Below are 25731 nucleotides of genomic sequence, written 5' to 3'. Positions count from 1 at the left end.
TAGCCAAACCAGGTGTCACTGGACACCCTGCAATCTCCAGTCTGACAACCGCGCAGTGATACGATATGGCTGCAGAGGTCTTGTCAAGCAAGGTCTTGGTCGCAGAATGGTTGTACCTGTCAAACTGCTTTCAATATGTCATGCTCACTCTGGTTGGATAGGAGTGACCGATACAATTGCCACTGCACAGCGCATTGGTGTCGTCCCAGCTTTTTCCATGGTTCCTGCATCAGATGGACCCTGATCCTGAATGCGATCAGATTGATAACTGCAAAGGGCAAGGATGCGCAACATTTCTCCCAGGCAACTGGATGAGAACATGGAGGAATATAAGACTGGCTGAAGCGACCGGAAGATGGTGCACTGGAAATTTATCTTCCACACAACTTACCGATCCCAACCGCATCACACACGCCTGACACCGGAATGTTGGACGTCAGCATTTGATGACCGCTGCTCAATAGGTAGCTTCTTGTTCCTGTTCTTTGCGATGAGCTTTGACGCATAGTACGGCCTGATCTGATTCGATAGGTACCCAGAGCGGCAGATATCATCACCCAGTTTCATCGCATCGGAAGACCATCATGGAAATAAAAGTGCTCGAAAATTCTGGATGTGCGTGTGCTCATAATAAAACTTGCGTTTCCTCTTCTTCTTACGTCTTCAGAGATCGCGACTAACCTGTTTTAAACTACCTCCAACAGGCCCTATCACCCCCCTCCCTCCCAAATGTTGAAACTGACATGACAACAGCAGCAAAAAGCACAAAGGAATGAACGCAAAGGGTCCAACAACGTCAAGAAACAATGAAGAAAACCATGTGCTCGATAACTCGCCTTCTCTTCAACCAGAGCAAATGCTATGCATAGCAATGCTCGACCTTCAAGACAAAAGTCCACCGCAAATAGCAAAAGTAAAAGCAACCAACAGAGACTACAACAAGCAAAGAAAAGAAACCCGCTTGATATCCCCCCTTTCCTACTGAATCCATGCCAAATTAATGTCGCTTCAATTGTTTCTCTTTGGGTTCGAATCCCGCCCATTTGCCAACCACCATACCAAAAGTCTCCTGGCATAAACCACAAACCGATAGAGATAATAAAAGTAAAGCTAGAAGAAAACGCTATGGTTCGCAGGGTCTCGCGTCACGCCGCATCACCCGCCGCCATTACAAGAACGTGTCCCACCTCCAACTTGCCTGCAGAGTCTCCTGGCTACAGCTAGACTCCTACAACTTTCCATGCCTAGCCTTGAAGATAGCAACCTTGTCATCGTAGAACAAGATCTCCCTCAGCCGTAGCTTCACCGAATTAGCCCCTGGCTCGACCCAGCCGTCGTCATACTCATCGACCAAGTCCGCACTGTTGTTGTTGTTGTTGTTGTTGTTGTTGTTGTTGTTGTTGTTGTTGTTGTTGTTGTTGTTGTTGTTGTTGTTGTTGTTGTTGTTGTTGTTGTTGTTGTTGTTGTTGGCGTTAGTGCTGTTCGTCCCAGCCATGGTGCCTCCTATCCCAGTCCCTGTGGTCTGGTCATCATCCTCATCCCCGTCATCCTCACTTTGTGTCTCCTCGGGATCGCTAGTCGCCGTGGTAGGAGTGTTGTCGTCGTCTTCATCTTCTTCCTCGAGCTCCCCTTCGTCTTCGTCATTCTCAGACTGCTCATCCGAGTTGTCCGACTGGTGGTCATTCTCGTCTTCCGATGTATCCTCCGCATCCCCCAAATCAACCCCATTGGCTGACGTTGCACCGGCGTTGATGTTGTTGAAGCCATTATTGGAAAATATGCCGTTCATCTGCCCAGTGAAGGGATTCGCTGTTGCTGGAGGAGCCGAAATATCCGGCGTGGTTGTTCCACCACTGGAGTCTGCTGCGCTTGATGAGCCTGTCTCGCGGGATTCAAGCATTTCAAAGCATTTACTACCGACACCAACGTAGCAAAGCCGAATTTCGAGTCTCAGGGTAATAATGTCTGCAATCTGATGAGCGAGCTCTCGCGGTTCGGGTTTCCCGCCTGGGTAGTCTGCCACGTGAGCAATGTTAAGAGAACGCAGCTGCTGAAGGTTGACGAGGCGTTGTAGGAAGGTGTGCTATATAGTCTGTTAGCTTGGTCCCTTTTAAGGGAAAGACAAAGTAATTTGCTTACCCAGTCCTTGTATTCCAACGACACGGCCAATTCCCTCAGATTGACCATGCGTCCGCTGGTGAGGTACTGTACAACCTCCGTACTTAGAGTCCAACTCCTCCACCTGGTGTTGTCGTTATTAGCAGCATTGGGGTTGGCAGGGGGTTTGACAGAGCTATCCAGCAGGAGTTTCCGCAGGCTTTGTGGATGTCTTCTCAGACAACCTTTGAAGATTTCAGCCAGCGGAATTGGGGGGGTGGAATTTCGTCTGCGATCTTGCAGGAACAAGACTTCGAGGGTGTTAGGCGCAAGGGTCTCTCTGATGAAGTTGACCAGAGCCAAGGTAGTAGCGTCTGTATGAAGAGACTTGAGGGCGAGATGGTACTGCAAGGGCGCGTTTGATGCTGCCATCCTGGACCCGTTGGGAGACAGGCTGATTCCGTTGTTGAGAGATGTCGGCTGAAAATTCTTGCGTAGCATCTTCCATAGGTTCTCGTGCTGGGCACAGTCGAGGAGCGTCAGATTTGTCAACACCGTCCAATCTAACGCCTGCCTGCAGACATGCAGTGATAGTGTCACTCGCTCGAGCTCAAGGGTCTGTAGTTTGAGTTTGCCGTCCAGAACCTTGTTAGGGACAGCTGTCGGCTTACTACCCCTGCCACCTTTCAACCCATCTTTCTTCTTGTCAGAGGCATTCGGCTGTCCTTTGTCCGCAGCAGTATTGTCTTCGGACTGCTGAGTCTGCGATGGCCCGGAAGCGCTATTGGGTGAGGAGTTCCCAGTTAATGGTGACTGTAAGGAGGCTGTCGAGACTGGTGTGGTTGGCGAAGCGTTGTTCTCTGTGGCAGAACCAGCAACGGCCACGAGCTTCATCTTGCTTCTTAAAGAGCGGTGTTGCCTGATGTCGTAGATCTTCCCAACCAGGACACCGATAACGCCCCCTAGACGCCTCTCGCCAATTGTGCTGCCTCCTGGAAACTGGGCTTTGTGGTCCACTTGTCGTAAGCCAGGCCCATCCCAAGCCTGAGCAAAGTCCTTGTGTACCGCATTTGCTGAGATACCCACGCGGAGTTCTTGAAGCGTATCCTTGGAGCGCTCTATAAGTATGGCCATCTCGTCCAGGTAGGCCACTTCGTCAATGTCCAGCACGGTCAAGCTCGTGAGTGGAGGCAAGACGCTAAAAGTTGGGTATTCGCAGTGGTAATTCGCGTAAGAGACTGGAGGCCGAGGTGAAGGGTGGGCGGCGTTTTCTGGAAGCATTATTCCCACAGCCGTGACATGGCTCCCTTGGGGAACAAGTGCAGTTGTACCCGCCACTGGATTTCCGTTCTGAGAAGCAGAGTTGCCGGACTGCTCTGAGTTGTCATGCCAGCGGACCCAGACCCTGCTGAGCTTACAGTCTCTGTCGGGCTGCTCAGCCAAGGATGCCAGCGCCATGAAGATGTCGGACAGCACACCGGTGGGCATGTCCCATATGAACGTCTCGAGGTTTTTCATTTTGGCGATCGCGAGTGCCACCATGGTCCCAAGCATTGTTCCACTCTCTTTACTGATCATGTACTCAGCAACCCAGTCGGCCGGCCCGTTGCCCAGCGAGAACTTCTTGATATATTGTGCATACTCGTTACCATTGAACTTAGCAAGTTGACGCATATTTCGTGGAAATGCTCTGCGCATGGTGCGAACAAAAGCGCTTCCGAGACACAGCGTCTTGAGTCCGTAGGTCAAGGCGTCCACGCTCTTGGATTCTGTTGCCGTGATGTGTCCATCTGGCCAAACAATGTCGAACCGTGAGTATATCAGAGGTGTAGCAAGCCCGTGTAGAGCCGAGTTCGTCAAGGCAAGTGCTGTCAGATCGTTTGTATGAGTGATCTGGAGGGCACCATGTCAGTACGGCACTCGCATGAAGGCTTGATAGGAACAAAGATACCTCCTTAACGATCAACTGCAAAATATCGACTGGAAGTTCGAGCAAGGTGAGGGGTCTATCCTGTCTGGGGGTAACATTGCGCTCTTGGTCCTTCTCTCTAATATAGTCGGTAACAACTTGAGTAGAGTTTCCTTGAGGCGTTCCGCTGGGTGCTTCGATTGGGGTGTCCATGGCTGACGGAGCCTCTTTCAGGCCAAGCGAGCAACTCTCATCGCCCGGCAGGATACCCCTGCTGGTATCCTCTCGTTTGGAGATGCCCCGCCAGCAACCCGAAGTTGTGAAGTTGACTGAACGGAAACACAAATATTTCTCGACAAGCGTACCGGTGGCTCGCGTTGTCGATGGGACCGGCTGGGGGCCTGGCTTTCTATGCGCCGTTTGTAACTGAGTTTCGGGAAGCTTGAATGGCCCGGCGCACTAATACAAGTTTTGATGCTGCTGATGGCGCCTATTATATAAGGTAACAACTCAGGAGGAACGACGATGATGGACTGATGATTCAAACGATGGCAGGAGACGTGCCAAAATGCCCGTTCTCGACGCGAACGTATCAATACAGTGTTGTTGTGGGAAGGTGAATGCGTACCGTTTCCCTGTGTGGAGAGATCCACCCGCTCCCGAGCGCACAGGGCAACAGGCACGAGCGGAGCAGCGGCCAAGCCAAGCTGGTCCAGACGGCAAACAAGGCCAAATTGGGAATAGCGCCCCCAACCCCAGATTTCGACTTGAGCTGTTCTCGATCTCGAATGGCTTGGAATGAGTGACTGGACAGCTGATAATGGAATTTGTGACATTCCTGTAGAAGACCAGATCTGTACACTGAACCCTACGGCGGATGCTTTCAGTCTCTGTGGCCCTCTCCACCCCAGGGCTCTCTACGCTGTACTGTGCACAGCATACACCACGAATACACGTCTGGGCACTCTTACACATCCTGGTCGGCACATGTTCTCTGGCGTTGGCCTGGTCCGTCTTGGCTCGGCTTGTCACTTGAACTCAACCCCACCAATGTCCGCATGCCCCCCGTGCTGAGGTCAGTGGTTTGTTCTGCCTGATCAGCTTTCGCGTTCCCGATGTTGGATTCAGAGTGTGACCCAAGCCAGAGAGGAATTGTTCGACGGGAGAAGGCTATTTTCAGATGCAGGCCTCGCCGGTTGATGCCGATGCGGAAGGTGGGAAGGAGTCCATAGATGGAAGCCATCGCTGACGCCAGAGGACCCCTCCTTGCATGCGCAATCCCGCCGTCACATTGATTTATTGCCGCTGTAGAGCAGCACAGCGCTCGACAACGGCGCCCGAAGCGTTTTCAGTTTATGGACATCTGCGCCCAGTATTGATTGCTCAGTCCTCCTGGTCTTTGATGCCCTTTCTTGGCCTCTTGGTTGTGTTGTTCCTGTTTGTCCGCGCTCTTTCTCGGTGCTTGTGGAAAACCGTTGCTCCAGTGAGTGTGGACGCTTGGCACGGCTGTGGACTACGGCTTTCAGTTTTCTGTCCCTTGAACGGCGTCGTCGCGGTTCGTCATCTCTGCCCAACCACAACCACATTCTGCATCACCCCGCGACTCGACGTGCTGTCTTGGGACCCGAAGTGACAGATCAGCTGTTCATCTCTTCGAGATCACTGTATGTATGTGGCCTCTTTTGCCCGTTCCTGCCACCGTGGCATGCGACGATTGCCAGGCTGCTACTGCCAGGTTTTGGACACTCTTTCGGGGCTGGGCTTCGGCAGGCCGTCTCATTATTAAATGTCACTTTACCCACTGCTTGATTGCTGACAATCCTGTACTCAGTCTTCCGTAACAACTGCCAGTATTTGCGACGACGTCGAAACCCCGCCTGTAGACCACCACGCTAGCCGGTCCCTGCGCAAAACTTCAAGACCTCAACATCATACCTTTCCAACTCCAGTCGACAACTCCGAACCCACAATCATGGCCTCGTTTTTCCAGAACCTTTGGGAGTCCATCTTCACCCCAGGACCGACGCCAACGCTCCTTGTAGCCACGAATGTCACCTTTGCCGCCCTGCAGGTGGTGTTGGCCGCCATGTTGCTTGCCACATACAGTATTCACTTTATTATCCTCTCGGGTATCTGTGCCGGCCTGTGGATGTCTATCAATTGGTTCGCGGGCGAGTTGATCATTCATCAAATACAGGAGGAAGAGAAGGCGCGAAAGGCCAAGGCGGCTCAGATCCCAACATCCTCCGACGACAGCGAGACCGAGGTGGAGGCATCGAAGTCAACGGCGAGCTTAGGCAAAGGGAAGAAGCCAACACCGGAAGCAGCGGCGGTCAGCACCGTTGTCGAGCCAGCAGAAAACCAGGGCGAGTTGAAGCTGAGGGTACCAGCGGAGGAGCCAGGATCTAGCCAGGGACTTAAAAGCGGCGTCAGCACTGAGGATGAATGGGAGAAGGTCTCTGAGAATGAGAACGAGAAGGAGAAATAAATGTGCGAGCCACCTATGTACCATAAGCTAAACCAGCTTAGAGAAACACCAATCAAGACGCATAGCGAGAAGTAGTTGTACATAGTCGAAGTTTGGTCTGGGGGTGGTCTCTCATCTTAGTCTAGATCTGCGCTTACTACATTACCCATGGTAGCTTCAGGGCCTATTTTGGCTATACATCAATGCATACTGGAGGAGAATTCGAAAGCATACGATGTGGAACGGCAGGAGATAGTACTCCTTAATAGAGCAGTGTTGGTACAGCAGTTGACAACACGGCAAACAACCCTAACCCGGAATGGGAGCACGTGCACGGCCCCGTGCTCCAAATTTCGCGTCGCGCTGCCATCAACCTTGAAAGCTCCACTATTCACCATCTCCGGCAAGACCAACGATTGCGATCCAACAAGACGATAAACAACGGCGAAAATCAGCCTCAAGCTTTCCACGAGCCCTCTATCTTAATACTTCGACAATACTCAGAGACCGCCAAGATGAAGCTCGTCAGGTACGCATAGGCCCTCCAGCCAGCAGTAGCCTTGCGCAATGCCCAAAGCTAACGGTTACTCTCGCCGCCAGATTTCTTATGAAATGCCAGAACGAGTCAGTGACGATTGAACTGAAGGGGTACGACAAAATAATCTCTTGCAAGGAATATTGTCAGCGGAAGGCTAATAGGGAAGGTATATAGCGGCACCATCATCTCTGGAACTATCGCCTCCGTCTCGCCACAAATGAACACGGCGCTCCGAAATGTCAAGATGACGCCTCGCGGGCAAGAAATGATTCAGCTGGAGACTCTTAATGTTGTACGTATTGCTCTAGAAATCAAAACGCCGTCAAAGAACAAGCCACTGACTGTTCCGGTTCTGTAGCGCGGAAGCACCATTCGTTGTGAGTAGTTGGCGGTCCAATACAAAATTCAAAGGACAAATTACTAACGTCAAGCTCGAAAGATTACATCCTCCCCGATTCGCTTCCCCTCGACTCGCTCCTGATCGACGACTCTTCCAAGCCCAAGAACAAGGCCCGCAAGGAAGTGGATCGTGGTGGTGCCAGAGGCGGCGGTCGCGGTGGCCGTGGTATGCGTGGAGGAAGAGGCGGTCGCGGTGGCCGTGGCAGAGGAAGGGGTTAAGCTGGGAAACTTGGGAACATCAGGTTGGACTACGGACCTGGCCGCTGGTTGGGGTGCTGCCAAACGATGCGCCCAAGGTGTCCCTACCTGCGCTTTTCATCGGCAACATATGGGCGATTCGATGGCGACAGGCAGAAGCAGCTCGACTAGGCGCGCACAAATCCACCGGAGGAGGATGAGGAGACACGAGAGATCACACAACATATGTGCGTGAGCACTCTTTGCGTTTTGACCATCAACAAAACATAGCGGAGACGTGAAAAGCGGCAGGGAATTCTGAATTTGGCGTTACTGGATGGATGATTTGATACTGCAAAAAGACTGCCAAGGGGTACGTTCTTGATTTTCTGATATATGGGGGAGGAGACAAAACGGCCTGTATTCATAGTGTTCTTACTCACCGAGGGTAGGACGGACGCGTTAACAATGACACCTCGATACTCCGACTCATATATATTTGCCATACGATCAAACACATATATGCCATATATTGATCATGGCATATGACGATATGTTAAGAATTCAACCTCCCGTATTTTTTTTCGACTCTTATCCACAGCATTACGCTTTCAAGAGCAACCCATCCATTTTCTGGTTTCACAAACCTCAACATCTCACTCCCTCCATATCCTCACAATCTGCAACTTCTCCCACCCCGCCTGCCGCCCACTCGTTCCTACTGTCTCTGCCTTCCACCGTCTCCCCTCCCCAGCATTGTCCATCTCCCTAATCCTTTGCTTCACCGCCTCGGGCTTATTCCCCGCACACAACAGCAAGTAGGCGACCCCCCGCTCGCTGAGGACATCCCCCAAATTGTCGATAACCCTATCCGTCGTCTCCATCCCGTCTTTCCCACCTGCATAAGACAGCTCCAAGAGTTTAGACTCCTCCTCAAACGTCACTTTGCCCTCCTTCTTTTCCCTCAGCCTCTCAGGCAGGGCTGGTAAATCTTCAGTGGGAACATAAGGGGGGTTGAAGACCAGGACGTCGACTTGTCTCCCTCTCAAGCAAGAAGTGAGATCGCCTTGAACGGCGGAGAGAAATTCCCCTGATGTTGTGGGGTGGTCTTGGGAGGCGAGGGAGACGGTTTTGGCGGTGGAGGCGCAGGCGAAGGAGTTGATGTCGATGCCGAGGGTAAGGATGTCGGGGCGGGAGAAGATGTGGTTGGCGTGGGCGGTGAGGAAGGCCAGGACCACGCCGGAGCCGGGACCGATTTCGAGGACTAGAGGGGTGGGGGATGAGGGGGGAAAGTGGGAGGTGTGGAAGGTGAGGGAGGTGGGGGAGGAGAGGGTGTCGAGGAGGAGGAAGGAGTCTTCTGCTGGTTCGTAGACAAGGGTGTAGGGGACATGGGAGGTGGAGGGGGTGGGGAGCATTTTGATGGTGTGTGTGTAAAATGTGTGTTGATAGGTACGGGGTTATTGCCGTGGGGGGCGGTCTGGTGTTTCCGTGCTTGGCTGAGAAAGAAAGAGAAGAAGCTAGTTGTGGATAGCTTCGCTTTTGGGCCGGATTTGGTAAGTGGTTGATGTGTGTGAAAAGAGTGAGCACCAAGCGGGAATTTTGACAAGGACTTTTCAGCGGGTGGGGCACGTGATGAGCATGAGACAAGTATGAGTTTCTTGATCATACTTCTCACATGAGCAGCACCAGGTCAATAAGATTTCACCAAATGCAAGCAAAAACAGGAGACATGCCATTGGTGATAGCGTCGTTGGTTTTCCCAAAGTTGAACTACGTGCCTTGAACATGTAGAAGGCCGCACCAAGGATGGGCTCTACCTATTATATGTCACGAGTCTGTATGAAGAAGAGAAAATGTACAAAATATCAACCGATATCATCTTTGCCTTCCGCTGTCCCTCTTAGATGATGCCAATATATCTCACGAATAACACAAGTAAAATCCCTCCCTCGGTCCTGCCTACTCGGCCCCAACCCCCAGCGAAATCCATGCCGATTCTTCACCAGCATTCTCGTGTAATTTCTATCGTACTGTCCCCTAAGGTCGCTAATTTCACCCACGATATCGTCAGCAAATTACCTCATACTTCCTAACTGTTCCTCGTTGTAGGGAAAACCTACCAGGTGGGATATAGATGCCCCTGCGCCACTACTATCTGCGGATATGGCTTTGCCTATCTATTGAACAGATAGGGGCAGTTGTCGAAGCCGTAGCCTGGGTGGCAAGAGACCGTGACGACTGCCCAGCGGTGGTGGCAGTGGAAGTCTTTATAGTGGCCTGTTTGGCACATTTTCTTTCTCAGTGTTTTGTCAATGTGTGGCGAGGGTGGTAGCTGTACACTGCTGTAAAGAGGACAAGTGATATAGTTTTGAGTTGTGGGCTGCTTGGCCAGATGTCATGAGTGTAAAAGAGAGGAGTATGTCAGTCGGCAACTGAGAAGTGTCAGAAGCGCGTTGTGACACAGGCAATAGTCTTGGGATGCAGTTGTTGCCTGTTTGCTCCTCCTGCTTAGACAAAATGGAAGTGTAAATGGCAGAGGATCAGATGAATCGGACAAGTGATTCACTCATCTTGATATGATAAACTAACCCTAAAGACAACGCTGCCACCAAGCCTCTAATCTACCAGCCAATACATAAGCATATTCCCATAGCTCCAACGCCATGCTTCCATAAGTCTTTCAACACGCAATGGGTAGTACTTTTATATCCATGGACTCTCGCCAGGATCATGCTCTGACGAAACCGCAACCGACTCCTTCCTCGACCCAGACGGCGATCCCGCTTCTGAAACACCATCATCCTCTTGCTCTATCCTCGGGCTCTTCCCCTGCTTCACACCAACTAACCTCTCCAACAACTCCTCTATCCTCTGCGTGCTCTCCTCCAACGCCTCCAACCTCGCGGTAATATTGCTCATTTCATCACTCTCACTAAGCACCTCCTGGAGCTCTGCTCTCAACCCAGGAAACGGCGCGATGCTATCACGTCTGCTCAAAGGTTTGGGGCCTCCCGGCGCCGCACCTCCCGCAGCCGTTGCCACAGCCGTCGTTGCCGCCGCCGTCTGGGCAGCTTGCTTCCTCGCTTCTGATGCCACTGAGTCTATGTGGCTGTTTCCTCTGGCGAACTGCCTCCGGATCAAGTGCCGCGTTAGGTCGTCATCGGTGGTTATTTGTTCGAGGACCGACTCCGGTGGTGGTACTTCGAACACAGTCGATATATCGCTATGGGAGGTAATTCTCCATCTTTCCCAGAAGTGAAGCCCGGATTTCTTTTGGGCTTTGACGAAAGATGTGAGTTGGGTAGGTGGACCTCCTGGGGTACCGGGCCAGAGTGCTCTACGCTCGGCGACGGCGATGAACAGGAGGAGGGGGAGGTTGAGCAGACGGACACTCGCGACGTGGATTTTGTGGAACCATCTCGGCGAGGCAAGGAATTTTAGGGGTACGAGGATGAAGATGGCGATGAGGTTAAATGGTGGTTGATAGGCGAAAATGGCATCGCCTTTGACACCCTCAAGGGTAAGTACGGCCCGGCGAAACTGAATCTCGGCTGGGGCGTTGGTGACGATGGTGCCAAATGTGGTCGAGAGCATCGATACGAGGATGGTGAGGAAGAGGGTGTTGCCCAAGAAAGCGAAAGCTACCATAAGAGCTGGTCCCAATATCTTGTGAAACTCAATCTGGTCTGTTGTTAGTACCGTGACAACTGACCAAGACGAAGACAACAAACCGAGTGATGGATCCCTGATCCGTCCAGTCCAAACCAGATGTATATCATCCACTTGCTGATGACACTGGAGAATGGTTAGTTAGCGGCAGGTTGGGATCTAGGTATGTAGTTGCTTACAAAGGCGAGTATGCGTCGTTTCCGAGCCACATAAGCGACAGTAAGAACCCGAAAAAGCACCAAATGGCCAACGCAGTCACCAGCGCAAAGTCAGACATCATGGACCGTAGACATAAGAATACAATATTGTCAGAGAGAAGGTTGAACGCCAACCGCGGCACAAGGACCGGTGCCCCCATGGCAAGGACGTCAAGAGCTTGCTGATCAGCTTCGGCATTTCCAGTCTTCCAGCCATATATGCGGAGGAACACGTAGATCCAGTAAATGAAGGCAAAACCGACGTCGAGAAACGACCAAAGATTTTGGGCGTATACGTGCCTGGATTAGACTGTCAGCCAGGACACTGACAAAGCAGCAATAGACTCGGTCTAGACATACCATCCGTGCTCTAGTAAGGTGGCAAACTGATCCAGAACCCATCCCATGGCGTACACCGTAAAACAGATCTCGAGCTTGCTGAACTGTGTGGGATCTCTCTCGGCCATAAACACGACGTACAACGCCAACAAAATAAAGAACTGCATAATCTCGAGGTAATTTCTGGTCCGTGGAACCAAAAGACGATACTGGTTCAGTAATGGCGCTTCTCGGGGATTGTACAGGGAGATAGGCCGCTGTTTGTATCTGTCTGCAATCAAGTCCATGTAACTCGAAGGCGTGTAAATCACGCGGCCGTCATAGATGGCATCAACCCTGATTTCAGTCAGCACAGTTTCTCCGACCTTGACAGATGGGGAGAGACTGACACTTTTTGGCAACTAGTACTGGCAAGAAATATTCTGGCCTCGCTTAGGATAGCCACTTCCAAAGCCGGAAGTGTCTTATGCCATGCTGTACTAGCCTGCACCTCCCTCCTGATCTCTTCGGGGGCATTTTGAAATGGCTCAAACCCAGCAATCAAGATGTGCGCCAGAACAAGCAGGTTATCTGGCCCGTCATTGTCCTCATTGAACCGTCTGAGAATACGGGTGGCAATGAGCTCGCACAGCATGGCGCGTGTTGAGTTGACATTTTGTCTGTTGCTGAGATGTTTCTGTTCGTTCAGAAACTGGGCTCTGTTGACCAATAAACAGTAGACGATGGAGATATCGTCCTGTTCGTAGAGCTTGTCCACCAAAGGCCGGATAACGCTGATGTTGATGCGCACATCACGGAGCTGATCGAGACTGAGATAGTCTTCCACTACTGAGATGATGTCGCGTCTGATTCGATGAATGTTGTTATAAACGGGAAGGTGCTTGTGAGTGCTTGTGTTATAGCTGAAGCAACTGAAGACCTGCTCGTCGGTCCGGTGCGGGAAGGTGGCGCGATGAGGGAGCAAGGGCCGCCGTTCAGGGGGCTCCTGGATTTGAATGTGAACTCCGGCTGCGGACCCGGCACCGGTCGTGGCACCCGGGCGCCGGCGGTCGCCCATGTCGAGGAGTTTCGTTAGGGAGTTGCCTGTAAATGTGCTCTATTGAAGTTGAATGATCCGAGCAGGTGACTTTTAAGAAGGGGGGGTTTGTCGATCTGGAGATGACAACATACGCTCCAGGTTGTCGCTGGGAATTGAAGTTTGAGTGTCCTTCAGCGTGCTGGCTCGTGGAACAGTGAGAGTGTGGTAAGAAAAAGACCTAGAAAGAGTGTGTGTAACCTCTGGAATGTGAATAAGCCAAACCAAGTTTAATTTTGTATAATCACGCCGTGTGAAAATACCAAAGTTACGAGAGGAAGAAGGTAGCTTTTGATACATGATATCATCATTTCTGAATGGATTTATCAGATGGTTGACTGCGCTGTTGGATCTCCTGGATGGGCGGCCAGCGGCTTATCGAGCTGTGCCCCACACTGGTTTCAGCTGCAGACTGCAGTGCATAAAGGCGCTGATAAGATAAGCGATGCCAGGCACGCCGTTTAGCCTTCCTTCCCCACGCCAACTCCCAGCAGCTTGGGCCGAGAACAAACACCCCTGTCGATATTTTTGCAGTGTGGATCACCTTCAAACGACGCCTCTCAGCAAAAACAGACGGTACATCTAACTTCGACGACTTCATTCATCAAACCACACTCGGCAACTTATTGAGCTCAAGTCTCGATCTGTTACAGACAGACATTAGTAGTTTCCGTGTTAAGCTCACCCGAATCGCATCCACGATGGACGTCAGCGACCTGACACCAGAGTTGGAACAGCTGGAGCTGGACCTCAACACACTCCACGAAGTACTTCAACCACTTTTGAGTGATGTCGGCGATGTTTCGTCCAAGATGCCACTTCTCGACAAGGCCAAGCTTTATGTCTTGGTGTGCTATGCAATTGAATCACTCATATTTTGTAAGATACACCTGCCATACTTGAGACTTCACCGGTCACTGACTGACATTCACTTCAGCGTCGTTGCGCCTAAATGGAGCTGATGCAAAAAGCCACCCCGTTTTCACAGAGTTAACCCGTGTCAGGCAGTACTTTGAGAAGATCCAGAAACTCGAGTCACCCCCAGAAGAGCGTGAAAACACGGTCAACACCGAGGCGGTGGCTCGCTTTGTCAGGAATGATTTGGTATGCTCGGCGTTTTCATGTCCACTACTATTAAGCACCGACCATGACTAACACGCTTCATAGGCCGACAACAAGGACATCAAGAACAAGCTGACGGAGCTGATTGCCAAAGAAAAAGCGAAGGCTGAAGCCAAAGCCGCCACGGCCGCTGCGGAAAAGAAGCGGCCTGCAGAGGACTCAACATCAGAAGTTCGTCCTGAAGAAGCTGGGAACAAGATTGCCAAACGGCCGAAGCGTGATGGATCCAAGAAGAGGAAATGAATGCTCCCCAAGGGGTTCAACATCAACATACTGCTAAGTCCAAGTGGACAGCAAAATCAGAGCTTGCCCCCAAGCACTTCTACGGCGGACCATGAGCATCGAGGTGACACAGCCTCAGCGTGAGTCTCATTGTGAAAAACTTGGGTCATGAGGCATAGCGAGGCAATTTCTGGAGCCTCACACCCGCTCAAGTCACACAACACAAGATACCCAACGGCAATCCACGGAAGTTGGGTTAGCTGCGCGTCCATTCTGATTATTTGGTTAAGAGATGGAGCATTGAAGCTTCAAGTTGGCAGAGGGATTAGGGGTGTGGACGGCCGTAGTAGACTACATATCAGGTCTTGACCAAGACCAAATACGTGCATTCAAATCATATTTCTCTCTTTTAATCCTCCGTCATACCAGCACAGCTATCTAAACCCTAACCCCCGGCCTTCTTCTTTGCCCCGCCACCGGCAGGGACCAACAAATCCTTAACATTCTATTGGCTTCTAGGCTCAGCGCCGCCTCTGAGTGGCCAATGGCAAAATCCCATACCGTCCTCGTGGCCGCCCGGCGCGTTCATCTAGACTTTATACCGACGATCCGAACTGCCGCTATTTCTTTTCCCGCCGACAACACCTCCTAACCTCAAACCTCACCACCTCAACACCACAAACCACGCATACACGTTCACTCGTTGAATCACCCCCCCTTCCAAACCAAAAACCAAAATGCCTCGCCAATCCCGTGGTCCCGCTCGCGCCCCCGCGCGCCCTACCGTTCCCGCTCGCTCTGCCCCCGCCCCAACCCAGCAGCAGCAAACCCGCCCAGCAACCACCTACGCCGGTCCCCAAACTGGCGCCCCTAATGCCGCTGCTTCCACCGCTGGTGCCCCTACCTCTCAGGGCCCAGGGCTGATGGCGCAGATGGCTTCTACTGCTGCGTATGCTCCCCCTCTTCCCCCTCCCCTCGTTTGACATCCGTGATACTAACAGTATGTCAGTGGTGTCGCCATCGGCTCTTCCGTAGGCCACGTAATCGGAGGCGGCATCTCCTCCCTCTTCGGCGGCGGCTCCTCCGCTGCCGCTGCCGACCCCGTCGACCAGGCCAATTCGGCCGCCAGCCAGCAAAATCAGACCTGGGGCGACAACTGCAAGGGCGCGACGACCCAGTTCACAAAGTGCATGGACGACAACCAGGGGAACATGCAGATTTGCGGGTGGTACCTCGAGCAGCTTAAGGCTTGCCAGCAGGCTGCTTCTCAGTACTAAGTTTTTGGTCTTGGTGCTGGGAGTCAAGGGATGAGAGAGAGGGGCTTTGATGGTTGAAAAACTACGATCGTTACAAGCTTTGAAGGGGAGGATTGTTGAGTTTTGTGAGATGGTGCGGTAGCGTTCAAGGTGGAAGACTTGTCTTTACAACAAGTTTGACAACCCACATGCGAGAGCCAGTCACCTCACAACTCACTTGTACATTATAACCAACTACCACTCGGCGGCGCAAACATCAGCCTGTCTTGGACAACAACAACAAATTAATACCCCTGTGATTTGGATTTTTGCACTTTTCTTGAGGTTGAGCAGAAAAACAGCAGCAAGAATCCATTCGGTTGAACTGATCAACTACCTAAATCCCCCCTACCCCTGGACACCATTAAACCAAGTCGAAATCCTATTAGTTGCCACAACAAAATATCAAACTCCTACTCTTCATCATCCGGTCTCGGTTCAAAGTTCGTCTGTGATCTATGTTGGTAAACGTATTCTCCCTTGAAGTTTGCATGTCAAAGTCAACTTACCGAATTCCCGTTATAAAACTGCTGCTCACCCCTCCTCCTCACACTCTCCAGCCCGCCTATACGACGATCACCTCCTGTTGCTTGCCCTTGTCGTCCCCCACGATTCGGACTCTGCTGCCTAGGCGTGTCATCCCCATCCGACTCCTGCTCACCACCCACAGGACCAGAAGTACTAAACAACGTCGAGAAAAAGCCGCCTATCAAACTGGCAACGAACAGAATGAATCCGATGAACCGCTGGAAGATACCCCCCCTTTCCCCTGCCGAAGTCGTCGAAGCGGCCGAGCTACCACTACTGCGAGAGTAAGCAGACGAGTACTTTGGCACCGGGAGCAAAATCAATGTTGCCGAGGGTGTCAGCTCCAGCTCCTGCAACGTCTTCTCCTCCTCTGTCACATCGACCGTCTTACTAGGCAGCGGCGTGAGCAAAATCTTGAAGTTGAAGGGTTCTTTCCCGTCTTTTCGATTTTCTGTCACAAACTGCCGAACATCTTTCAAAGTATCCGTGCTAGAGAACCGGCTGCGGAGGGTAGACCCGTCGAATAGCCTGACTTGGATCGCGGCGTGGGAAGAGACTCTGTTCGTTCTCGGGAGAAGCTGGCTGGCGGGGGCAAGAGGGACTGTGGAAGCCTCCGCCGCGGCTTTCCTCTCGGCTTCGAGAGCTTGCTGGCGGGCTTTTCTCTCGGCTTTGTCGTCCTCAATTTGTTTGAGGATTCGCTGGCGTTCTTCCCTGGCTTCCTTTTGCTTCTTCTTGAGGGCTTCGGCGTAGGCGTTGTGAGCGGTGGGAGGTTTGGTTGGGTCTTCGACAGCTTTGCCCTTCTCTTCGCGGCGGCGTTTGGCTTCTACTTCGCGGCGTTTTTTGGCTTCGGCTTCGGCCTTCTTCATGCGTTCTATTCTGGCCGCGGTTTGGGCTGCTAGGGATTGGGCGTGGGATTGTTCGTTGGAGGTGGGCGGGGTTACTTGGCCTGAGCTGCTGGCGTTGGACTCTGTGATGGGAGCTGGTTGTGTAGCTGTGACGGGTTGGGAAGCGGTAGTCGCGACGGGGGCTGCTGGTGGAACGTTCGGGGAAGCAACGGGCTCGGGCTGGGTTGGCGGTGGTGGAGGAGCTTCAACCGGAGCGAGGGCCTTGCGAAGTCTTTCTATGAATAGTTCCTTGGGCACACCGGCAGCAATGTACTCTTTGAGTTGTCCGCTTCTGATAGCCTGGTTAGGAATGCCTCAATGTACGCTCAGCACCCAACACTTACTTGATTACCACTAGTGTTGGTTTCTTGGGCAATGGGTAGAGCTGAGCGAGGAAGCCTTCCTCTTGTGATCCGGCCACCAAACGAAGTGTCACAGAAGTGGACTTCAACAATTCCACAATCTGATATGTGTCCGGTCAGTAAACGAGCTTCCAAAAGCATTGTTCGCCAAAACACACCTCTTCTTCCTTGAGATACTCATTCTCCCATGTTTGACTTTCATCTTGCTCATCTATGATAAGGTCAGCAACTTGAGACCAGATCTGGAATAACACCAACGACATACCGGTTACAAAACAGACAACAGACCTGGACTGCTGCAACGCCGCGCCGATCCCCTCCTGGAGAGAGCCCTGAAAGAAAGCCATTGTAAACAGCAACCCCCGCGATATGTTGTTAGCCGATGGGGCAGTGTCAACGTGTCGATTGGATGGCGTGAGGGCTCCAGAGACGAATGTACAAGACAGTCGAGGCAAGATGAGATACTGTAAACCGCAGATCGTCACCGAAAACACGTTTGAAAGCAAAACCTGGAGCAAGTTCCTAATAGAATTGATGACAGGTTCACCGTTTTACAAAAGGGATAGAATTGATGAATGGCTGGCTCATGTGTTCACGTTGTCCACGACAGCGGCAAGCCACATCGGTCCCAGACTACCCACCCCCTGTAAGATTACGCTGTTTGCGGGGCACCCAGCTGCTCCAAACAGGGCAGCCAATCAAGTCACAGAAACGGGGTCCTAAGCTTCCCCGAATTATGACGCGCGAATCCGTTTCTCTCTGCCGGCCAGTGGTCTGGGGAAAACTGGAAACGAAAAATCCCATCTCAATAAACATCCCACTTCTGGAAATCCCCTTTTTTGCTTCAAAGTAAGGGGGCATATATCAGGGATGACAATGACGTCGGGAAGGATACTTCCCACCCTGCTCCGGTCCCTTCAAAGATCAAGGACCCCCCTCCCCCGCCCACAATGGCCTCAACCCACCTCTACACTCAAGCCATCAACACCAAGAAAGTTCACCACCTCCCCTCCCCGCCGCCATGGTGACCCCCGTCGCCAACCGGCCGACGACCCCGGCTTCCAATCCATAATCGACAACCCCCCCGAGCTCGTCCGCACAGGAAAACGCCACGGCCCCGGCCTCATCATCCTAGCCATCATCCCCATAACGGCATTCTTCCTCGGCACCTGGCAAGTGAAGCGCCTCTCCTGGAAGACAGACCTGATCGCCAAATGCGAGGACCGCATTGTCCGCCCCCCTCTCCCCCTCCCACCCCGCATCGACCCCTCGGCAATCTCCGACTTTGACTTCCGCCGCGTTCTTGTGACGGGCCACTACCGACACGATCAGGAAATGCTCATCGGCCCTCGCATGCGCGACGGCGAGCAAGGATACATTGTCGTTACCCCCCTGGAACGAAAGGACGATCCTGGTGCTACTATTCTCGTGAACCGAGGGTGGATTTCCAAAAAACATCAGGACCAGAAACTGAGACCCGAGGGGTTACCCACCGGGGAGGTGACGGTGGAGGGGTTGTTGAGGGAGCCGTGGAAGAAGAATATGTTCACCCCTGAGAACAGGCCGGATAAGGGGGAGTTTTACTTCCCTGATGTGAAGCAGATGGCTGAGTTGACTGGGAGTCAGCCTGTCTGGGTTGAGCAAACTATGAGTAGGTTTAAGTCTTGATCTGGGATATATTGGGTTGGTGAGCTAGCTATGGTTTTGCTAACTCTGATATGTGTGTGTTTACAGACCCTGACTATTTCACTACTCTGGAGTATGAACAAAAGGGTGTACCCATCGGGCGACCTGCCGAGGTCAACCTGCGCAACAACCATGCGCAGTACATCTTCACCTGGTATGTATATAGCTCCTCTCCTGTCTTTCGATGCCGCGGCGGTCAGTCTATGCGTAACTGCCTTGGCGACGCGGCCTCCTCAGTGTGCTCGAATGCGTTATGAGCACTTTTATCTAACAATATCCTCAGGTATGGCCTCTCTCTGGCCACATCGATAATGTTCTGGCTGGTAGTCAAGAAGCCACCAAAGGATATCACCCGTCGTGTTCGCATGAACAAGAACTGGTAAAACAACAATCTCACAAGGTCCAATGGCGGCATACAGGCCTCTCACGTCACGGATTCATCTTCTTCGCCAGCCGGAACTGCCCCTTCGCTTGCCTTGAGACGCCTTTTGGATAGGACAGGCGGTGGCATCCGAAGATCCTGTAATAACTCTCGTGGTAAATGCCGTGACGCAAGAGCAAAAGGCGTAGTCTGTGGGTTGATTTGACGCTGCCTAAGAAAGGAGCCTTGTCAGCAACCAAAAAAAAAAAAAAAAAAAAAAAAAAAAAAAAAAAAAAAAAAAAAAAGAAAACACATGTACAAGCAAAAACATTTTTGATATACAAAGATACCCCGTCACATACACATAGATTGTACAATAAGAACAAAAGAATAGACGTACCTTCTCATCAGAGTAATGACATCACTCTCATTAATAGTATTCCGCCCAGCATGCTTGGAATACGCCTCCAGATCCTCCCCCAGCTGCTCAAAGAACCACTCGGAAGCCTGCATGATGGCGTTCATGGCGTCTGGGGTGATCCTCCCCTTGGTTCCGCTCGTCTTGGCGAAGTTTTGCGCCAGCCGTTTAACCACACCCGCTGGAAGGGAAGGGTACTGGATCCCGTGCTTGGAGATGTTGATGCGCTTTTTTCTTGCCGCCGCAGCAGCGCGTAGTTCGGCTCTTTGAGCATGGGTCAAAACTTCTGTTTCTGTTACGTTGCCAGCGGTCATGCGGGTTGTTTCGTTGAGGGTATTGTCAGGTTCTTCGTCGTCCATTTCCACATCTGGGAGGTCTCCGAAGTCGTCAAAGTTGTGGTTGTCCATACCATCACCACCGTCGTAGCTGTCACTTCGGGCATCTTCCAATGGGGCAAAGTCTGGCTCGTCGAAGTCGGGGGGTTGACGGACGGGGGAGGATTGCACATCGGGGTTGATTACAAAGGAGGTGTGGTCGTCTAGATCAACGGGGACATGGATGCCGAAGTCGCTTTCGTGGCCGGTTTCTCGACGGCCGTCTTCTATTCTGTATAAACTTGTCAGAATCCGATCTCAATGTTTACCATAAGGGGCATGTAGCTACCGTTCAGGAGACATGATATCCGCCATAGTAAAAGTACCCTCCTCCTCCACAACATTGATCGGCGGAAACATGCCCGACTCCCTTCCAAAATCCTCACTATGCAGCATATCATTCGGATTGAAAAAGTCGCTCATCCTCGTGCTGTTCAAGGACAGTCTGCCCCCAGGTCCCTCGCTATACGCCCTACGCGGCATCTCAACCGACTGCATGGTGAAATTGTCCTCATTGTCCAGGAGCATCGACCGATGGGGGACGAGATCGTCGCTACCGCTGTCGTCGTCCCTGTCGATCGGCAGTGACAGCCGTGGTCTCTTGGGAATATCTGCTTCGTCGTCATCATCGTAGCTCATGTGCAATGGGCCAAGGGTGGTCTCGTGGGAGTCGTCATCGTCGGAAGGGTTATGGTTGGGGGTGTCGCCGGGAGAGGAGGAGGACGTTACTATCGGCTCTGTCTTTTTGGCGAGGACCCTTCCAAGGCCGAGGAGGAGGTCGCGGGGGGAGTCTCGGGCTTCGCGCACTGATTTCCGGCGGGCGCGGTGGGGGGTGAAGATTGCTGCCCGGCGGGAGTCGATGGTTCGGAAGGCCGCGCGAGCGTGGGGGGTTGCGGTTGGGGGGGCGTTTTTCCTTCCAGAGGCGGACAGGCCTTGTGGACGGCGCTGGCTGCCGGGGGTTTGGAGGAGGGAGCGGCGGAAGCTGGATACAGGGTCTGCAGATGCGGCTCTTGGTGTTGCGTCCAGTGGACGACTTTCGCGGGCCATGGTGCAGATCGGGTGGGTTATGAAGACGGGGAAACCGTGATTGCTGGTTTATTTTCCCATCTCAAGATATCAGACAAGCAGGGTATTTGGCGCTCTTCGTCTACTCTCTCAGATCAACTACATTATCGACGCGTGTGGTTGTTGTAGCTGTTCCCGGGTGACGCGATCGAACTTCCAAGGTGCGCATAACACACCCCACAAGCTGATTGTGGAGCCACGATAAGCGATTGATAAGCCTTTGGATATCCACTTTGAACCACCGACTTGGTGCCAAGCGTTCACCCCACGCAACAATCAAGATAGTCACAGCCATGTCCAAACCACAGTCAACATCTCAATCCAACGTCGGATGGATGAGTCTCGGAAGATTTTTGTTCACTTCCTTGGTGCCTCGTCTGACTCGCTCTTGGACATGTTCCTGGCCGGTCGTTGCGTCAAGTTAGCCACTTGCGGCCCGCGATGACTTCGCCGCCGTTGGTAAGGCGCTTTCAACAGCCAGAGGGGAGTGCTATACGCGTTGGTCAGCAACCAGAGTATCAGCAGAAAGGTCAACCACCTGGGCCCTTTCGCTGATAGCTAGCCCTGACAGAGGGCCATCGGATTTCCCGACTGGCAGGACAGTTGATGGTGTCCATCGCTCACTGTGAGCTTTGGCCCATCCCGCGGCGTTTGTCAGGGATTGTCACAGAAACGAACACAGCCAGACGAATCAGGAGAGCAGTGTTTCCGCCATGGCCCCGACGCTTGGCCCTCCTCCATATCCAAACCTCCAAAGCCTCCCGTTACATACGTGCGTCAAGACGCACCCGTGCCTGAAGTCCTGATTCCGGCTCGTTGTTGTTCACCCGCAGTGCTCGCACCATCACCTGGGAAAATGGTCCAACCTCTGTCAACAACGTATATGCCCGCTGACATACCTCCACAAGCCCAGCCCCGCGGGGGAACGTGGAAGCTGAGATATGATCTCAGTTCTGTCAATCAGTGAACCACAGACCCGCCGTCTCGGTCCACGACCGTTGAAACTTTCAAAATCGCCCGACGAAGTAAATAAACACTGGTATACAGTACAGCAAGATTCACACCATCTGATAGATGTATATTGATACGATGACTTTTTCCATCATACCCCATTCTCGTGTACCCACGTTATGCATCCGAGCGCGGGATTCAAGCCGTTGAGCAGTTAATAAATCCGGTGGTGTACTCGATGTTGTGGAAGAGCCACCATGCTGTCCTAGTCCCGATACGATGACTAGGTATTCTTGTATCATGACGGCGGCCGGGCGATCAGAGGCCGGGCAGGTTCGAGGACGGTCACCGTGCCGCTCGAGACGGATTGCTGTGTGGTGCAACAACGTCTTGGTGGGCGAGGCCCATGGAGGCTGCTTTCAGCTTGGTCGCCTTACCGACTTTGAAGACATACCTCTTGACAGGTTGTTAGATAAAACCAGCCGTGCTGCCCCTGGCGGTTAACTGTTGAAAGATGAACCCCGGTTGATTTGCCAACCACCCACGATTGAAAGCAAGATATTTCTGCCAAGTCGACGCAAGCTTGCACGACCCGCAAAGGACGCATCGCCAAACGTTTCGAAGAGTCGAAAACCACTGCACGGATAACTCCTTGAACCTCGCGGGAGATAGGGGTCCTACGTTAGCTACGCCAAATTGCGACACAGTGCGGCTATTTGATACTCACCACACCTCACCTCACCTTAGGAGCCACCGCTATACCTGGAGCACAGCGATCCGATAAGGTAAAAGCTCCTGAGCCACTGTCCGGTAAGTCGTCCCTCTAACCTATCCCGTCGTCCTATTGTTCCCCTGCACAGCACAACTCGGCGCCGAGCAGCACAGCAGCTCTCCTAGAGGCGAGGCGGGCACCTACGCGGGGATGGCGTCGGCACACTCTTGCCCTGGAGGCGAATCGCGTGTCGGAACAGAGTCGTGCTCGGTCCTGTGATCGTCGCGCCGACCTCTGGAGCTTGCCCCTCACATGTCTCGCCTGGTCAAGGCGGTTGACGCCGAAAGTGTCAGAGGTGGCCCAGTGCCAGGGCCCATTCCCAGTGGAAGCTCGACCCGCCCAGACAGGGCATGTGCCGCCAAGACGATGGTACGCCAGGGCGACGATGGTGGAGCCGTGTTCTGCAGGTTTGGAGCCAGCCAGTCAAACGACAGCGCAGGGGGAGCTGTTCTGCTTGGTTGTTGTCCTGCTGGAGTGGGTGGACAGTACCTTGCCGAAGGCTCCCACACAGTGCCGCTGGCTCTTTATCTCGACTCGCCCCGGCCTGTCCTGCCCGGACCGCCAGCGTCCCAGCGTCCCAACTCCCCCATTGCGCGCCCGAATTCGAATCCCACACCTCCTTTCCCGGCACCAAACCGTTCCGGCCCTGTGTCAAAACCTTTTCTGATTCCTCTAGGTGCCGTTTCTGCCCTTTCGCAGTCGAGAATCATCCCTATCCAGAACCGTGGTCCGAACTACGTCCAACCACATCTGCCAACTCACATCCAGCCCAGGGCAATTCTTTGTCGCCCTTCTGCTCCGCTTGCTCACTCGTTGCAACCCTGCTCCCGCATCCTTCCGCCGCCCTTCGAACTCGATTGCACCGAGTGCATCACTGCATCACCTTCGACGCCCGATACTGTTGTCTTTTTGTTTTCTTGTTTTTCTGTTTTCAGCCTTCCAGCAGCGACACTAATTCACACGAGAAGCCAAATATCTCTCAACCATGGCCACCCCGCCCGTCCAGTCGATCAAGGTTCGTCAACAACGCCAGCCCGGCGCCGACACCGCCAGTTCCAATCCCAACCTCCTATTCGCGTCATGAAGATTCGCGTCGAGGAGAACGCAAGGCTAATTGTTTCATTTCTTCGTGTATAGTGCGTCGTCACAGGTGATGGTGCCGTCGGCAAGGTAAGGATGCCCGTTATGTATTCTCTCCTTGGCTCTCCTGACTTTTTGACTGACCAACACGGGGTAGACATGTCTGCTCATCTCCTACACAACGAATGCTTTCCCCGGCGAATACATCCCCACGGTATTCGACAACTACTCTGCGAGCGTAACTGTTGATGGAAGGCCCATCAGCTTGGGGCTGTGGGATACGGCCGGTCAAGAAGATTACGACAGACTGCGGCCTCTCTCATACCCCCAGACCGATGTTTTCCTCATCTGCTTCTCCCTCGTCAGCCCTCCTTCGTTTGACAACGTGAAGGCCAAGGTATGGACCTCCTTATCGAGCAAGTTGTGATCATTCGCATATTCTGACGCGTTCTATAGTGGTGGCCCGAAATCGGACATCACGCTCCCAATATTCCCATTGTGCTGGTTGGCACCAAGCTGGACGCCAGAGATGACCCTAATACGCTCAAGACAATGGCCGAGAAGCGGTGGTCGCCTATTACCTACCCCATGGGATTGGCCCTTGCCAAGGAGATTGGAGCTTACAAGTACGCCGAATGCTCTGCCTTGACACAGATGGGTCTCAAGACCGTCTTTGACTATGCCATCAGGTAAGCAATTCATCTTTTTGCCCACTGAAACACCTCAAATCAGAGACTAACTCAGCCACCTCAGAGCCGTCATTGAGCCCAAGGCCGCTCCTCAGACGAAGAAGAAGTCGTCCAAGTGCACGCTCCTCTGATAACCTTGTTTCCTCGTCTTCAATTCGAAAAAAAAAAAAGCAAAAAGGAAGTGCTTCTTACTAATCGCTACGACGACGAACGATTGTTTTCCGTAATGCAAACCATACAATCACACACACACACACACCATCTATACCCGACGACATATGCCTGCGCCTGCTATTTGGCTTCAACCTCCATAGTACAACCCCAATAACACCTCTTTCAAACCTTTTCCGGGGTCGCTTCGCGTGTGGATGAAGTATGACGTGTAGTTCGGGGGTTACACCGTACCTTTAGTATGGGATACCCTGCAAGATTTGAGGCTTGACTAGACGGAAGAAGGGATGAAGGCAGTCATGCAAGGTACGAAGATACCTAGGCTGTTTGAATCAACCCTTTTCTGGCTTTATGGCCGCAGATATTGTATTGGGGGTATACAAGGGTGTCGAGTAATCAGGCACATGTCGCTCTCAACGAACTCTCACGTTTTTGTGTTTCCTCCACATGCTGGCGATCCTACCCAACCGTCAATAATCTAGGGGTTGTTACTAGGGCTCTTTCCGTTGCTTCTCGTTTCTTTTTATTTATTATTTCCTGTAGATAGCTGGGGGGGGGGCGGTACGTAGTTTGGGGTTGAGGTGGGAGGAGGGGAGAATATGATGAACGTGCGAAAGAAGACATCTTGAAACTGCTTTGATGTGAAATGCGGTGTCTGTTTGTATGCTGATGACAATTTAGTGTCTCGTATACTGGCTTCCCGTGGTGCCGCACGATGATCCGAATTCACTTGGCTCTCTCAGCTTATCACCGTGTTCAAAAAAGACCGATACACCCTAGATGGTTGACAACATGAACTCTCCATTCTTCTCTCTCTTCTCTCTGAGCCCTACACTCTTCTATTTCTGCAACTTTCAGCTAGAAAACAAAAGGGGTATCATAAG

General features: G+C 52.4%; 12 protein-coding genes across 12 annotated transcripts; 7 read left to right on the top strand and 5 right to left on the bottom strand.

Annotated features, from left to right (window-relative positions):
- Positions 1 to 911: 911 nt before the first annotated feature.
- Positions 912 to 4893, bottom strand: QC763_119170 (uncharacterized protein). Its single transcript, XM_062908502.1, has 3 exons — positions 4049 to 4893; positions 2140 to 3990; positions 912 to 2083 (listed from the first exon to the last, which is right to left on the bottom strand). The coding sequence occupies exons 1-3, from the start codon at positions 4217 to 4219 to the stop codon at positions 1229 to 1231; spliced, it is 2877 nt and encodes a 958-aa protein (XP_062771610.1). The 5' UTR covers positions 4220 to 4893; the 3' UTR covers positions 912 to 1228.
- Positions 4894 to 5408: 515 nt separating this feature from the next.
- Positions 5409 to 6781, top strand: PKR1 (SMK killer toxin resistance protein; the record flags this gene model as incomplete). Its single annotated transcript, XM_062908501.1, has 2 exons — positions 5409 to 5489; positions 5838 to 6781. The coding sequence occupies 2 exons, from the start codon at positions 5409 to 5411 to the stop codon at positions 6492 to 6494; spliced, it is 738 nt and encodes a 245-aa protein (XP_062771609.1). The 3' UTR covers positions 6495 to 6781.
- Positions 6782 to 6853: 72 nt separating this feature from the next.
- Positions 6854 to 7629, top strand: smd1 (Sm snRNP core protein Smd1; the record flags this gene model as incomplete). The annotated part of the gene is made up of 5 exons (XM_062908500.1): positions 6854 to 7002; positions 7074 to 7121; positions 7186 to 7303; positions 7370 to 7388; positions 7451 to 7629. Exons 1-5 carry the CDS (start codon positions 6989 to 6991, stop codon positions 7627 to 7629), a joined length of 378 nt encoding a protein of 125 aa, XP_062771608.1. The 5' UTR covers positions 6854 to 6988.
- Positions 7630 to 7924: 295 nt separating this feature from the next.
- On the top strand, positions 7925 to 8576 carry QC763_0022780 (uncharacterized protein; the record flags this gene model as incomplete). The annotated part of the gene is made up of 2 exons (XM_062905420.1): positions 7925 to 7960; positions 8403 to 8576. 2 exons carry the CDS (start codon positions 7925 to 7927, stop codon positions 8574 to 8576), a joined length of 210 nt encoding a protein of 69 aa, XP_062771607.1.
- On the bottom strand, positions 8244 to 9002 carry MTQ2 (S-adenosylmethionine-dependent methyltransferase; the record flags this gene model as incomplete). Its single annotated transcript, XM_062905419.1, has 1 exon — positions 8244 to 9002. One exon carries the CDS (start codon positions 9000 to 9002, stop codon positions 8244 to 8246), a length of 759 nt encoding a protein of 252 aa, XP_062771606.1.
- A 1119-nt stretch (positions 9003 to 10121) lies between these two features.
- QC763_119130 (uncharacterized protein) lies at positions 10122 to 13216 on the bottom strand. The gene is made up of 5 exons (XM_062908499.1): positions 12182 to 13216; positions 11814 to 12128; positions 11436 to 11753; positions 11319 to 11382; positions 10122 to 11268 (listed from the first exon to the last, which is right to left on the bottom strand). Exons 1-5 carry the CDS (start codon positions 12847 to 12849, stop codon positions 10291 to 10293), a joined length of 2343 nt encoding a protein of 780 aa, XP_062771605.1. The 5' UTR covers positions 12850 to 13216; the 3' UTR covers positions 10122 to 10290.
- Positions 13198 to 14232, top strand: QC763_119120 (uncharacterized protein; the record flags this gene model as incomplete). Its single annotated transcript, XM_062908498.1, has 4 exons — positions 13198 to 13284; positions 13320 to 13746; positions 13805 to 13971; positions 14035 to 14232. The coding sequence occupies 4 exons, from the start codon at positions 13198 to 13200 to the stop codon at positions 14230 to 14232; spliced, it is 879 nt and encodes a 292-aa protein (XP_062771604.1).
- Positions 14233 to 14861: 629 nt separating this feature from the next.
- QC763_119100 (uncharacterized protein) lies at positions 14862 to 18202 on the bottom strand. The gene is made up of 5 exons (XM_062908496.1): positions 17546 to 18202; positions 17439 to 17491; positions 17263 to 17381; positions 16016 to 17210; positions 14862 to 15955 (listed from the first exon to the last, which is right to left on the bottom strand). The coding sequence occupies exons 1-5, from the start codon at positions 17625 to 17627 to the stop codon at positions 15920 to 15922; spliced, it is 1485 nt and encodes a 494-aa protein (XP_062771602.1). The 5' UTR covers positions 17628 to 18202; the 3' UTR covers positions 14862 to 15919.
- On the top strand, positions 14949 to 17467 carry QC763_119110 (uncharacterized protein; the record flags this gene model as incomplete). Its single annotated transcript, XM_062908497.1, has 3 exons — positions 14949 to 15160; positions 15221 to 16137; positions 16209 to 17467. 2 exons carry the CDS (start codon positions 14949 to 14951, stop codon positions 15486 to 15488), a joined length of 480 nt encoding a protein of 159 aa, XP_062771603.1. The 3' UTR covers positions 15489 to 16137; positions 16209 to 17467.
- On the top strand, positions 18065 to 19391 carry SHY1 (surf-like protein). Its single transcript, XM_062908495.1, has 3 exons — positions 18065 to 18931; positions 19015 to 19120; positions 19250 to 19391. The coding sequence occupies exons 1-3, from the start codon at positions 18151 to 18153 to the stop codon at positions 19347 to 19349; spliced, it is 987 nt and encodes a 328-aa protein (XP_062771601.1). The 5' UTR covers positions 18065 to 18150; the 3' UTR covers positions 19350 to 19391.
- On the bottom strand, positions 18857 to 23324 carry QC763_119080 (uncharacterized protein). The gene is made up of 3 exons (XM_062908494.1): positions 20409 to 23324; positions 19728 to 20351; positions 18857 to 19559 (listed from the first exon to the last, which is right to left on the bottom strand). Exons 1-3 carry the CDS (start codon positions 21164 to 21166, stop codon positions 19391 to 19393), a joined length of 1551 nt encoding a protein of 516 aa, XP_062771600.1. The 5' UTR covers positions 21167 to 23324; the 3' UTR covers positions 18857 to 19390.
- On the top strand, positions 22657 to 25409 carry QC763_119070 (uncharacterized protein). Its single transcript, XM_062908493.1, has 6 exons — positions 22657 to 22803; positions 22863 to 23922; positions 24045 to 24077; positions 24145 to 24384; positions 24444 to 24676; positions 24741 to 25409. The coding sequence occupies exons 2-4, from the start codon at positions 23258 to 23260 to the stop codon at positions 24227 to 24229; spliced, it is 783 nt and encodes a 260-aa protein (XP_062771599.1). The 5' UTR covers positions 22657 to 22803; positions 22863 to 23257; the 3' UTR covers positions 24230 to 24384; positions 24444 to 24676; positions 24741 to 25409.
- Positions 25410 to 25731: the final 322 nt, after the last annotated feature.

Source organism: Podospora pseudopauciseta, chromosome 1 (assembly GCF_035222475.1).
Source record: "Podospora pseudopauciseta strain CBS 411.78 chromosome 1, whole genome shotgun sequence".
Lineage (NCBI taxonomy): Eukaryota > Fungi > Ascomycota > Sordariomycetes > Sordariales > Podosporaceae > Podospora > Podospora pseudopauciseta.
Note: the sequence above shows the minus strand (reverse complement) of the source record. Positions and strands in the feature narration are given on the sequence as shown.

Excerpts from the sequence above, each read along its gene's own strand:
- SHY1 (XM_062908495.1), top strand. The coding sequence starts at position 18,151 with ATGACAATGACGTCGGGAAGGATACTTCCCACCCTGCTCCGGTCCCTT. Across the intron at positions 18,932-19,014 it reads CTGGGTTGAGCAAACTATGA|ACCCTGACTATTTCACTACT; the intron begins GTAGGTTTAAGT and ends GTGTGTTTACAG. Across the intron at positions 19,121-19,249 it reads GCGCAGTACATCTTCACCTG|GTATGGCCTCTCTCTGGCCA; the intron begins GTATGTATATAG and ends CAATATCCTCAG.
- QC763_119130 (XM_062908499.1), bottom strand. The coding sequence starts at position 12,849 with ATGGGCGACCGCCGGCGCCCGGGTGCCACGACCGGTGCCGGGTCCGCA. Across the intron at positions 12,129-12,181 it reads AGTACTAGTTGCCAAAAAGT|GGTTGATGCCATCTATGACG; the intron begins GTCAGTCTCTCC and ends GACTGAAATCAG. Across the intron at positions 11,383-11,435 it reads AACGACGCATACTCGCCTTT|TGTCATCAGCAAGTGGATGA; the intron begins GTAAGCAACTAC and ends ACCATTCTCCAG.
- QC763_119170 (XM_062908502.1), bottom strand. The coding sequence starts at position 4,219 with ATGGACACCCCAATCGAAGCACCCAGCGGAACGCCTCAAGGAAACTCT. Across the intron at positions 3,991-4,048 it reads TGCAGTTGATCGTTAAGGAG|ATCACTCATACAAACGATCT; the intron begins GTATCTTTGTTC and ends GGTGCCCTCCAG. Across the intron at positions 2,084-2,139 it reads CGTTGGAATACAAGGACTGG|CACACCTTCCTACAACGCCT; the intron begins GTAAGCAAATTA and ends CAGACTATATAG.
- QC763_119080 (XM_062908494.1), bottom strand. The coding sequence starts at position 21,166 with ATGGCCCGCGAAAGTCGTCCACTGGACGCAACACCAAGAGCCGCATCT. Across the intron at positions 20,352-20,408 it reads GATATCATGTCTCCTGAACG|AATAGAAGACGGCCGTCGAG; the intron begins GTAGCTACATGC and ends AAGTTTATACAG. Across the intron at positions 19,560-19,727 it reads GTCATTACTCTGATGAGAAG|GCAGCGTCAAATCAACCCAC; the intron begins GTACGTCTATTC and ends CTCCTTTCTTAG.
- QC763_119070 (XM_062908493.1), top strand. The coding sequence starts at position 23,258 with ATGTGCCGCCAAGACGATGGTACGCCAGGGCGACGATGGTGGAGCCGT. Across the intron at positions 23,923-24,044 it reads CGCCCGTCCAGTCGATCAAG|TGCGTCGTCACAGGTGATGG; the intron begins GTTCGTCAACAA and ends CTTCGTGTATAG. Across the intron at positions 24,078-24,144 it reads GTGATGGTGCCGTCGGCAAG|ACATGTCTGCTCATCTCCTA; the intron begins GTAAGGATGCCC and ends AACACGGGGTAG.
- QC763_119100 (XM_062908496.1), bottom strand. The coding sequence starts at position 17,627 with ATGGCTTTCTTTCAGGGCTCTCTCCAGGAGGGGATCGGCGCGGCGTTG. Across the intron at positions 17,382-17,438 it reads AGTATCTCAAGGAAGAAGAG|ATTGTGGAATTGTTGAAGTC; the intron begins GTGTGTTTTGGC and ends GACACATATCAG. Across the intron at positions 17,211-17,262 it reads CCAACACTAGTGGTAATCAA|AAGCGGACAACTCAAAGAGT; the intron begins GTAAGTGTTGGG and ends CCAGGCTATCAG.